At 32.4% G+C, this 13,482-nt stretch overlaps 1 protein-coding gene across 1 annotated transcript; it reads right to left on the minus strand.

Annotated features, from left to right (window-relative positions):
- LOC140443653 (apolipoprotein D-like) lies at nt 1-11,876 on the minus strand. The gene is made up of 5 exons (XM_072535020.1): nt 11,717-11,876; nt 8,269-8,399; nt 5,353-5,441; nt 1,599-1,688; nt 1-158 (listed from the first exon to the last, which is right to left on the minus strand). The coding sequence occupies exons 1-5, from the start codon at nt 11,825-11,827 to the stop codon at nt 25-27; spliced, it is 555 nt and encodes a 184-aa protein (XP_072391121.1). The 5' UTR covers nt 11,828-11,876; the 3' UTR covers nt 1-24.
- Nucleotides 11,877-13,482: the final 1,606 nt, after the last annotated feature.

Below are 13,482 nucleotides of genomic sequence, written 5' to 3' on the forward strand. Positions count from 1 at the left end.
ATATACTTGTATTTTATTTTAAATCTAATAAGTACAGTCTTCTTGGTCTGTTAAGATTACTGGCAATAGATCGATACCGTTGTCTTCGAGAACTTGGATAATGGCATCTACCTGATCTCGTGGTGGATTTGGAGTTCTTGTTGTAAGGAAAAGACTCTCTGGAACAAAAATCAAAAATCAAACTACTATTTATATTAAGAATGTGTCTGTTTTAGCCAGAACGCAAGCGCTGACAAATTCAGTAGTTCTTATGAATCTTTATGTCGTTAAGGTTCATTGGTAAAAAACGAATGAAATTAAATCCCAGTATAGGGAAATATTATTTTGATTTTCTTTATTTAATTATATTCTATTGTTCATGTATTATTATATCTTATTGAGATGTATCTAAGAAAAGCAAGGGAATGTTATCTTTTTTAGTTAATGAAAATTAATTATAAAGGTAGGTTAGTTGTTAATGGATATATCAGTCAAGTTAGTTATCTGTGATGTTGTATTGTTCTTGGTATCTGATTTAAGTAAGAAGTGGTATATATCGCTTAGATTCTTAATGTCACTCTTAACATTAATGGAGAAATCGTTAAGGAAAATATAAGACATTTCAATGAACTCTCTTTTAGATTTATTGTTCTCACGGTGGAGAATTGTAGTGTTCCTATAGTCCATGAGATGACCAGTGGAATGGACATGTTTGGCTAATGCACAACGGTCAGGGTAAAGTCGAGAATCACTTTTGTGTAGTGTAATACGTGATTTCAATAATTGAGATGTTTGACCGATGTAGGAATTGTTGCAAGAGAGACATGGAATGTTGTAGACAATGTTACTAAGCCTATCTATGGGAGTCTTATCTTTTATCTTAGAATAAAGATTAATTGTTAGGGCTGATCTACAAGCCACATTAAGTTTAATGTTGTTATTATTATTACCAAAGCTATTTTCAACACTTTTCAGAATCCTTGTTAACCCCGGAGTGATATCTCTGAAATATGGTAATGAAAAATATTTATTGATAGGAGTATCCGAGACTGGGTTCCCACTTAAGACATCAGGATCAGCATTGTTAGTCGCGAAGGAAGGTGAAATATCTTCGTTATGGATAGTATTAAACAAAATCTTATTCACTAATGGTGTTGGATAAGCGTTTAAAATAAAAAGTTTCTGTAGGATTTGTAGGTTTTTTGTATGAAATGAAGGATCTGATAGTTTTATTACTCTATTTTTCATCTGTTTGATTAAGTTGCCTTTGGTAGAATTATTATGGTATGAGTGGTAGTTAAGGTATCTACCAGAATGGGTCGGTTTTTGATACCAATATATTTTAATGTTGTTGTTTTCCCTGATCATCCTTATGTCGAGGACGTCCGTCCCCTTTCTCGACATAAGGATGATCGTGCAAATCATTGTTTAAAATACAAAAATATTAATGATACACTATTTTATGTAAGTTATTACTTTTTATGAGCTTTTAATGGGAGACAATGATTTTAATTTAATTTAAATTATATATAATTAATATATATATATATATATATATATATATATATATATATATATATATATATATATATATATATAATAGGAAAAATGGTACGTACCTAAAGTAACACCATCTCGTTCAAAACAGGAGAAACCTACAGAGTATCCTTCATAGTCTGTACCAAGAACCCAAAAAGGTACAGTTACGTCTGAAAATAAGTCAAATTATTATAAATCACATTAAAAAACTTGAGTGTATATGAAAACATAGCTCAACCCTTCATGTAGTTTAGATATTTTTTTACGTTTTTCAGTGGCTTAACAAAAATCTTAAATTATTTTTCTTTGTCATATGGAAAACATTGGTAAATATTGAGATGAAGAAAAATGATCTGAGATCATGTTTAAATTTTAACCGGGTTATGTTAACGGGGAATGCGCTTTATTATACTTATAGTTAAAATGGGAATAATTTTTTGGCAATCATGCATAAATAGTAAAATAATTAATGTTTTTTGGATCTACACTGGATGGACAATTCTACAAAAAGCTTTACAATCTTTAAACCTTCACGTACAAGTAAGAATATTTCGACTTGGATAAGTGGTTTCTATCTAGTTAAAACATAGTATTACATTTAAACAAAGATTTCTAAGTGCGCGCGCCTGTATCGCCACAACCTTACAAGTTTATTATTATATAGAGCAGCGTTTCCCAAACTTATTTTTCCATGGCCCAGTTATTTTTGTGCTTATCCTTCGTGACCCACTAATTTTTTGCATACCTGATGTGTGTGTACAAGAAAACATATTTAAATATTTATTATAGTTTTATATATTTCAATAAAGAAACATTAGCTTAAATAAAAATGTAATAAAACAACGATGTTGAAAACCCTGCCTTACATTTATAGGTCGTAACAACAGGAATTAGAAACTTAATTGCTTTTTCTGCTAAAACTGGGTACTCCTGGCGGCAAGACGGCCAAAAATCTATCAGTGGTATTTTGTTAAATATGTCTTTGAGTGCCCTATTACACGATAGTTCAATTACTGACTCAATATCTAAATCAGGAAGTTCTGTCTCGGATTCTACATCCATTGTAAATGGATTAACCAATTGACATCATGAAAACTGTTTTTAAATTAAAATATTGCATCACTAGTCATTGGTGTATGTTGTTCTAAGAATATTGAAATTTCTTTATCCAATTTAATAAGTCTTTTTGAAACATTCCCTTTTGATAGCCAACGCACTTCGCCATGTAAAAGAAGATGTTTATGTTCATTTCCCATTTTTTTAACAAAGCAGAGAATACTCGTTCAGTGGGCGAGATTTTATAAAGTTTATAAATTTTACACGCTCTTGCATAGATTCGGTTAAAAGCAGTGGCATTTTTTATAGCTAATGCCTCTCTATGGATGCTATAATGCACCCAAACACATTCTGGTGCTACGGCTTTGATCCTCGAAAAAAGCCCAGTACAAGCGCCTGCCATTGTTTGTGCTCCATCGCTACTTAGAACTTACAGAACCTCTAGAAATAGACAGGCGAATAAGACAAGGATATTCATTGAGCCCCATGCTCTTCAATTTGATCATGGATGAAATCATCAAAAGCGTTAACAAAGAAAGAGAATGGGAAACAAAGAAATTAAAATACTCTGTTATGCAGACGACATAATATTGATAGCAAGATGAAGATAGTCTGCAAAGACTGGTCCACAGATTTAACACAAGAACAAAAGAATTTAATATGACAATCTCATATCAGAAAACTAAAACAATAGTAGTTAGCAAAGAACCAACCAGATGTAAAATAGAAATTGAAGGCATCAGTATTAAACAAGTAACGAAAATAAAATACCTGGGAATTACACTGTCTCGCTATATAGACCTGGACAAAGACAAAAAGACCTGGATCAAGTACAAAAAGCAAATAGACTGGCAGGATTAATTAATAACACTATATGGCAAAACAGACACATTAACACTAAGATGAAGGCAAGAATTTATAAAGCTAGTGTAAGATCAATAATGACATATGCCTCAGAAACAAGACTCGACACAGCCACAACGCAAAGGCTACTAGAAACTGAAGAGATGAGATTACTGAGAAGAATTACAGGAAATACGTCAAGAGATCGAAAGAGAAGTGAAGACATTAGAAGAAAATGTAAAGTACAGTCTATAAATGAATGGACACAAAATAAAAAAGAATGGAATAACCATACAAGCAGACTGGAGAAGACCCGTGTCGTCAAAATAGCAAGAGATATCAAAAATCGGCAGAAGAAGTATCGGACCACCGCGCAAAAGATGAAGTGACAACTTTCCATCGAGGTATTAATCTGCCAATGAACAAGCAGAATTGCTTATAAAGAGGAAAAAGAAGAAGAATCTCCACAATCCTACGCTTCACTGTGTTATTTGATAGAGCCAGCGAATTCACTTGCTTTTTCTGTTTTTTATCACATATCCGAGATGCTACTATTTTCATTGCTGGAACTATTAATTTCTCGGCAATTGTGTGGGGATAACCGGTTTTAGCAATTAATTTTGATATTTCATAAGAGGCCAGTACAAGGTTTTCAGATTGAGCGCCGTGAGAAAAATTCAAAGATATAGACTTTTTGGTAGCTATTAATTCTCTCTTTTTGTTTATAAAAAATCTATTGGCTTGCCACTGTCTTCCTGGTGCTTCAATTCCAAGCGTACCAAATAACACATAATGGTTTGTCATCAGTACTCTTTACAAAACCGAACTGTAAGTAATATTCAGAATACTGTCTGGTCCAGGACTCCTTCTTTGTGGTGACAGTTGTAGACTGCGCATCGAGCGGCCGTTTATAATTACCACTTGTACCTGCCTCTGGATGGACGTTACTCGATTGTCTATTATTATTGTTGATCTTAGAACTTGTAACCGGCTGCAGATCACTCGATGGTCTGTTTGTGCAAATCTTAGAACTTGTACTTTGTTTTATAAAAAATTGGAATAAAAGTAGCAGATAAAATAAAAGCAGTGGCGTTAGTCAGAGCGCAACCTTAAAAAGCAAGATGTAAAACGGAGAAGCGAGGTGACCCGGCATTTTGCTTTCGTAGCCCGGTACCGGGTCGCGACCCACCATTTGGGAAACGCTGCTTTAGAGCGATAGATTGCTCGAAATGCATATTCGAAATATTTGGTTCCCGTTTCCAGCAAGATATAAACCATTTATTCTTGTCAAAATATTTATACTCGTAGATGAAGGTTGAATGATTATAAAACTTTTAATAGAATTTCAATTTATTTAGTAGTTTAAAAAAAAAATACCAAAAATCAACAATTAGGTAATTTTTTCAACAATAAAATTGCAAATAACTCGAAAAGGAAGCATTCTTTGAAAAATTACAAAGACAGAAAAAGTAATTATGTGTAAAAAGTTTAATCGAAGCGATTTGAAAAATTGTTATTTCTTAATAACAATTTCTGGCCCCCTTGCAAAAATTAAAAACAAATACATTTGAACTTGAAAAGATATATAGAATCGAATAAAAACGATTTAGCGCGGTAGAAATGCAAAAAGATACTCGGTTTATGTTCTCCTTATAGGGATAAACCATTCCCCTATGATAATTGGAGTTAATTGAAAAACAAATAGGTAATCAATATTCATAAAGTAAAAAAAAATGGAAAATTAAAAAAAAACTTTTTAATAAAAACGATGGCTTCAGTAGGGTGAAAAATAAATACCCATATTTCCCAAATAACAACCTCCACAAATCATCGACTATTGAATATGATTGATATGATCTCCTTTAGACAAAAACCAAACCAGTTCGTTATAAGCGTGTTCTTCGGTACAATGCATTTAAATAAATTTATACTAACCTGGATTTAAGAAATGTACTAGAAATTTGCCTTCTCCAGTTGTTGAACCTGGTTGGGCTTCTCCTTCGAGGACGTGTGTCTCATTTGTCCTAAAAGTAAATATTTTTTGAATATAAACGAATTGTACATATAGCTCTAACAAAGTATGTTTTACATATAATCTCTGTATACTATTAAGAGCTAATTTTTAAGCTGTTTTTTTTGTACTGTGATCTATTAGTTGTGCAATATAAGCTATTGTCTGATAATGTCGATGAAACAAATAATTTCGTGATGAATATCTGATGAAACAGTATTCATAACGCATGTCCATAAAGTTTTCGGAAAAAATAAATATGCATTTTCTAATTGTAAATTAAGTTTATTTTATTAATTAAATACAGGAAATTAAGTCTACATATTTAAGGTTTATAATGTATTTTTATAGAACAGAAAGAAATCCATGATCTTCGATTGCACGTAAATTTGGTCTTGCATGTGCAATATACCTTTGGACTGTTTCTAAGTCCACCTCACGAATTTTTTGTAAAATTCTTCGCCTTAGCTGATCTTTATTTTGGACTTTCCAGCCATTATTATACACCAATCGACTCAAAACAGCCCAAAACTATTCTATAGGCCTCGCTTGAGGCATATTTGGAGGGTTGTTGCGCTTGGAAACAAAATTTATATTTTGAGCAGTTAACCAATATGTCGTTCTCCTGGCGTAATGGCATGACGCTCGGTTGGGCCAAAATATGATTTCATCATTGGGGTAATGAGTATTTATAAATTAAACAAGCTTTGTAAGATACCTGTCAACGTAATTGTCAGCATTGAGAGCTTCACTGCGAACACGCTCAATAAACGGCTGTGAAACACTAGTTTCGGAGATGGCACACCATACCAAAATTTTATCAGCAAATTTCACTTTTCCCTTAAACCTATCTTCGACTGGTGTATCTTGTACATTGCGTGTATAAAAACCGTCGTTGCTCTTCATTTCGGAATTGGATAAAGTAAAATACTTTTCATCATCAATAATAAGAATTTTACGAGAAAAATGAATACGTCTCAATACACGGCAACATATAGGAATTTTTTTAACTGGGCTGGTGTATACTTAGGAGCTTTTTTTCTTTTATATATATATATACCCGGTATTTAGGCGGCACACGCCCTTCCGGTAGGGATCTATGGAGGAGTATCACCGAGCCGCAAGCCCTTATATCTTGCCGTACTGCTCCACCATAGGCCGATCAGATACCAGCATATTCGAGACTAAGCCGTAGATTCATTTTAGAATTTTAAACTGCTGCGTTAGCCTTTTTGTTTTCTGTCACCGAGCTGGGGATCGAACTGACATCTCTCGCAGTAAAGCGAAGGAGAAGCCAGCCGCCCAGCCCGCTTGGCTATCCGATCGACGGATAGCCAAGCGGGCTATCCGTCGATAGCATTTTTTTCTTTTATAACGTTTTAAATTATTTCTAGAAATTGTTTTACTTACAGTCATTCGTGAAACATTATATATATCTTCGGCCAAAATTTCGCAAAGACTTTAGTAATTGGTTCTCCATATTCTGAATTAATCTGTGTTTCCGAGCAGGAGTTAAAACTGTTGGTCTTTCACTTTTGGGCAAATTAAGGCATGGTATACCATTTTCGCACTCTTTAATTGTGGTAAATCGTTGGCACAGAAATATTTTGAGCACTAAAAATTCTTACAATATCGCGTTTTGGTACATGTCCAACTAAACGATAAATACTTTGACTATTATTAATTTTGTACAACATCTTAACGAACGGTATTTGTCAAAACTGACATTGTTTATATTGTTTAAGTTGTTTACTCACTTTTGTTTTCAATGGCAACTTGACCCAATGCTTACTACCAATAAAACTTTTAATCTATATATTAATTAACTCAATTAATTATATGTCATAGAACAAACACAATACACAACATTAATTAGTTTTTAAAGCTATTAAGCAGAATTTAATATGTATTTATAAATACAATTTATTGATATATAATATATTGTGATAAAATTGTGTAAGAAATCAAAACATAAACATAATTCTTACTCTAAAAAAGCGGCAACACTTTAACCAATTTTGCCACACGCTGAACTGTCATTGAAATTTGAAGTATTCCCGTATCAGTGGCGTACGTTTGTCTAATATATTAATTAAAAATTATTATTTTGTGGACTTATTACTGGACTATTAAACTTAAACAGTTATTTCATAAAATTTATATTATTAATAATAACAAATGTTTTTGGTTATTTAATCAATATAATTCTAAAATTCCCAATATAATCATGATTACAATTTTCTGATTATTATACCATGTAGACGCCTATGAAAGATCGAGCAGTTCCGTATGGGTTTCGTATTATTAGCTGTTGACGTTCTGGAAATTTTAAATATAAGTGACGTCACTTTATATAAATTGTGACGTGCAACGTTTTTACTTTGAAGAATGGTATATAAGTAAGTCTTATAACGTTAATTCTGCATAACCCTGCGTCGTCAGTTACTCGGGTTGATACAAATTCATACACAAAATTTTTATTTTCTAAAGATTTGTGCGGAATTTTAGTAATGTACTTTGTAAAAAAATATTTATTCAAAAGTTCTTTAATGGAAATTATTTAAATTTAATATTTGATTTATTCGTTTAACTTTAATAATAAATAAATTAATACATAATTTCTTGGAGTAGTGGATTATCGTACATAGGTACTGTCTATTATTATAGTATTGTATAATATCCGATAATAGAATTTAATTTAAGAGTTTTATAAAATTTGGACAGTTTATAAAATTTTGACAAACATTTTTTTTTTAATTCGGTTAGATGATTTTTGCTCAACGAACGCTTCTGTTTTTTTGTATATTTTTTTTGTATACTTATTTAATAGATTTACTTACTCGGAATTGATATATTGAGTACGACTTTTTATAGATCCATCGCTGTTTACTGCAATATTGGTAACAACACATTTTCCGTGATCTTCCAGTAAAGTTGGATATCTACCTAGTTCGTACCAGTCTCCCAAATACTAAAAGAAAATATTAAACATAGTTTTTTTTTTAATTAGCTTATAATAGCATAGAATAATTAATTAGGCTGATAATACGAATGTTCTATTAACGGCAAATCATTTGAACATTCTACTAAATCAATCTGTCGATATTTATAGAGAAATGTCAAAGTGGTCTTCAGTGAGGTATTAATTATTAATAAACAAAAAAACCAATTGTTTCATCTTAGAAGAACTAGATCAAATGTGGAATGTCCAAATAACGTCCATTCTGTTAAATGATACGAAGATTGAAATTGGTACTAAAACTACATTTTTAGGAATGACAAATTATTGATGTAACATTTTCATGGGAAACTCACGTACAGCAACTAAATAAAAGGTCGATGCTATACTTTAAGAGTGTAAGATGATCTAAAAACAATTTACTTATATTTCAAACTTTAAACAATGAACATCATAAAATATTTTTCTGTCAGAAACGAGCTCTCATGATTATTTAAAAATGAGAGTTATAGGCAAAAGAGTGTTTAAAACTAACGATATTTTAGCAGTAGGTACCTGTAATATAGATTAAAAAATGTCTTCTACTTCTCTTTAGAAATAAACATCTGTTTGAAATGAATCTACCTACACATTGTTATAAGAATAGAGATATTAAGTATATTTACCCCAGTTACAGATTGACTGTGATACAAAAAGGGTGGCAAATATTCTTGCATGATATTCTTTAATAAATTGCCCCATTTCGTTAGAATAATGTCAAAATTAAGAATAAAAAAGCTGTGTATAAATTACTGTTAAAAATTGCACCACAGAAAAGGTAATTGATTTTATGAATTCAAATATTTAACAGGGTTTCTGTAATTTCTTTCTTTATTTTGACATATATTTCGCTCTGCGTATATGAGTACATACATCTTTGTATATATTATGTAGGTACAATTTTAATAAATATTACCAAGACCATGACTATAAAATTAATCAAATAAGACTGTAAATTTGTCATACGAAAAAAACATAAACTGATTACTTCGCCACAAAACAGGAAACCTTAAAACCAGTATGTAAAGAGTAAAAAAATAGATTAATATAAACCAAAAACGATCAAACAATTTTTATAATCTAAGGATAAAACAGAAAGTCATTGGAGTGTTATTGAAACCCTAAGATGACAGCCGCCTTTATTACAGGATCCTTTAGTAAATGATAAAATAGTTCATGTCCAAAAGAGAGTTACTGCTAATATGTTAAAGACATCTTTTAGTTTTGACATTTGACATAGAAATGACGTTAAATATTTTTGCATAATGTGAAAATAACCTATAAATGCCTATAAGACCCTATTTGTTGGGAATGACGTTAAATATTTTTGCATGATGTGAAAATAACCTATAAATGCCTATAAGTCCCTATTTGTTACTTATACACCTAATCCTGGATTAAAACTTAAAATAAGACCATTGAAAGGAGTAAAACGTTGAATTCAATTAAATTGTTATTTTAAGAATACTATAATCCATAATACGCATCTTACAATATGGAAGAACCTGGATAGAATTAAGGAATTAGATATAGCTAGTTTACTGGCGCAAATGATGAAAAAAATAGAGTTGTTAAATATGAATTTTATCGGTGTAACGTAAAACAATAGTCATGAAGATTTACTAATTGAGAATAATAATAATACTAAACATAATATTTATTTTTTTCCAGGGGGACTCGTTCCATTTGGTATTATAAAGTGGTCAAAAACGGATATAGAGGGTCTTCAGCGGAAAGTAAGAACACTTCTCACAAAGGCACAAAAACATCATCCACGCAGCGCAGTAGAGAGAACAACATTACCGCGGTATCAAGGGGAAAAAGGACTTATGGATATAGGTGAGCAATTAGATAAACAAATTGCTAATTTAAGAACTTATTTTCAGCTATAGGCTGAGACATCTACTTTACATCGAGCAATTTGCGCAGTAGATGATACAACGCCGCTTAAACTGAAGGAACAAGAAATGCGCATAAACCACCTGACTCGGCAAGAAAAAATGCGCACCTGGATGAGTAAACCTCTGCATGGGCGACATCTCAATGAGATCAGCCAAGAATATGTCGACAATACAGCGTCGAACTATTGGTTGACATCAGGAAAGATATTTCCCGAGACTGAGGGTTTCCTACTTACCATTCAGGATCAGGTTATACCAACTAAAAATTACCTGAAATGTATTGTTAAAGATCCTCAAGTCCAAAATGACAAAGGCCGATATGGATGCTAAGCCCAAGAAACCATCAAACATCTTACCGGTGGCTGCCAGGCATTTGTCGGTACTGATTATAAAGAACGAGTAGGAAAGATTATCTACCAAGAACTAGCTGACAAACTGGGACTTCTCCAAACTGACCATCTTCCTTATTATCAATACGTCTCTGACAGAATGCTTAAAAATGACAACTACATACTATACTGGGACCGCACTGTGCTAACAGACCAACCAGTGGCGCATAATAGACCGGATCTCATACTAGTTAATAAACTTACCCAGAGAATAGAACCCAGACAGTACCTATTATTCTGTCTACTACTGGTGTTATTTCCAAAAACCTCCTAGCGAACATAAAACAACTGGGTCTAAATGAACATATTTATAAGGCCATGCAGAATGCTGTACTCCTCGTGACGTCCAGATGTGTGCGAAAATTTTTGGGAGATACTCAAGCAAACCAAGTCACCTAGGGCTCGATAACACGGAAAGAGTCCCACCAGACTTAATCCTTTTGATACCAGATGTATCTGGGATGAGTTAATTTTCCTCTTAGAGGGAGTGTGAGCCGTATAGCTAAATCTGGATATGTATTAAATAAAACAGAACAGAATACAACAAATTTGATGAAATATCCACATAAATATAAGTTCTTTCTCCGACAGGTTACGTCAAAAAAAGAGATCTTTAAATAAAAGTTCTCTAGCCTGTATTTAACTTAAATACAGACGTCTTGTATTTTATTAAAAGACAAAAATAAAGGGCAAAAATAAAGGACAAAAATAAAGGACAAAAATAAAGGACGCAAAACTGGACACGCGTATATGTCAAAATAAAGGTGCTTTTATTACAGGACTACCTAAAACACTTCCCAAACTCAAAATGAGTTATCTTCAATAACTCTCTATTGTTAAATAAGTTAAACCTCACAAATATTTTTATCACTAATGAAACTTAACGGACAAGAAGACGAAGATATCGAAACAAATATTTATTAGTTTTGTAGCTAGCTATACACGTTTATACTAAGAATTATGTAAAAAGGTAATTGTTTAAAGATACGATTTAACTTACGGCACGTCCATCGAAATCTGCAACTACTTTAACATCTGGACATTTGTCAACAGGAATTTGCCCCTGTGCAGATATTACAAGTAAACACAAAGTTATTGCCAAAACAATCATTTTCTCGTTGTATTAACTTAAGTGGTTAATAATAATTGATTTCAACGTTAAACTAAAATCTCCTTTTATACACATATTTTAATGATTGATTTATCAATGTGCGCTTAAAAATTTTATCGAATCTACCTGATTCATCTTTAAAACAATTAGGTAACATTAATAATAGCCAAAGGTTGAAATTAAAAAGAAGTCCAAATTAAAGTTCAAGTTAAATTAAATAAAAACCAAAGGTTAAATGAAATAAAAACTTAAGGTTGAAATTTCTTCTACATTGGATAAAATTAGACGAATTAAAAAAAACTTCCTAAACTTATTCGTAATTTTCCTCTTTAGGTCCCTAATTTGAAGTCTTCCAATCTGTCTGTAATGTAAAAGATATTTCTTTCTTTAATATCCAAGCCTCCAACCCATAAAATAATACGGAGAATATTGTAGCACCTTAGAAGTTTTGAAAGAATTTGTAATGTCCCAGCTATAGAATTCGCTTTTCAGTTTGCTTCAAGCATTTTTTGCCTTTCCTATTCTTGCTTTAATCTCTTCAGCATACTTATTATTTTCATTAATTTTAATATGTTTCTTATTTATTGTTAGGCTTTCTGGCGCTGTTGGGCTTTTGTAAACATCATAAATTGTGTCCTTTTAGTGTTTAGTGACAATCCATTTTCTGCACTGATTTTTTCCACGCTGTCAACCATTTGGGAGCTTTCATCAGCCATTTACGTAGAAAATTTCATCAGTCACGACAAAGTTTTGAATTAACTTAATAATTCCCTAGTTATATTTTGTAAATCGAAATAATTGAGATCAATCACTTCCGTGTTCAAGAAAAGTGGATAACAAGTTACTTTTCTCGTAACCTCGACCTCACTTCCTGAAAGTGGGTCCCTAAATATCAATTAATACTTTGCTCAGATCAATTATATCTCTGCTCAGACATCTGATAAATCAATTATAATAATAGTCTCCCGTTTTATACCGCTGTCGCGGCTTTGGGAGTATAGCAGGGTAGTCTGCTATATCTAGGGCCTACGGTATACAAGGAAGGTAACATGGCCAGTGCTACGCTTCAACCGTCTATTATTACCCCTGGTTTTACCCAAGGTACTCATTTTTATTCAGGCTGAGTCGACCTGGGGCCTATAGACATTTTTAAAATGTCTAGATGTTCTTGCCGGCGGTGGGATTCGAACCCCGGACCACCGGCTTGCGAGTCAAGCATCCTACCGCTTGCGCTACGCAGGCCCTAAATCAATTAGTATACACTTAAAGTTTCCTGTCCTGTGGGTCTTTGTGACTAGTCGCTTATTACTGCTCACATTCAATTTAGCTTAACACATGTTTGCAAAAATGATTCGTGTCGTATGCCACTACTGACTTCTTTAGTGGCAGTTCTGTTTTATCCCAGATATAGTGTCAATCTATTTTTCTTAATCGCTTAGATTCATCGTTATATGGGACTCTTTTCTTCATATTGTATTACAAATATTTCTGATCATACAATCGAACGGTAACTATACAGAAATCGATTAAAACCTTGGATTAACCTCTCATCTACACGCTTAATTCGACATAAGCGAAAGCTTTGATATATAAACTCACTGGTTCTCTTGACGATTTTCTTGGTAATAGTAAAAAAAATATCGGTACATTCGCAC

This window comes from Diabrotica undecimpunctata, chromosome 6 (genome assembly GCF_040954645.1).
Source record: "Diabrotica undecimpunctata isolate CICGRU chromosome 6, icDiaUnde3, whole genome shotgun sequence".
NCBI classification, from domain to species: Eukaryota; Metazoa; Arthropoda; class Insecta; order Coleoptera; family Chrysomelidae; genus Diabrotica; species Diabrotica undecimpunctata.

Excerpts from the sequence above, each read along its gene's own strand:
- LOC140443653 (XM_072535020.1), bottom strand. The coding sequence starts at position 11,827 with ATGATTGTTTTGGCAATAACTTTGTGTTTACTTGTAATATCTGCACAG. Across the intron at positions 5,442-8,268 it reads ACTCAATATATCAATTCCGA|GACAAATGAGACACACGTCC; the intron begins GTAAGTAAATCT and ends ATTTACTTTTAG. Across the intron at positions 159-1,598 it reads ACGAGATGGTGTTACTTTAG|AGAGTCTTTTCCTTACAACA; the intron begins GTACGTACCATT and ends TTTTTGTTCCAG.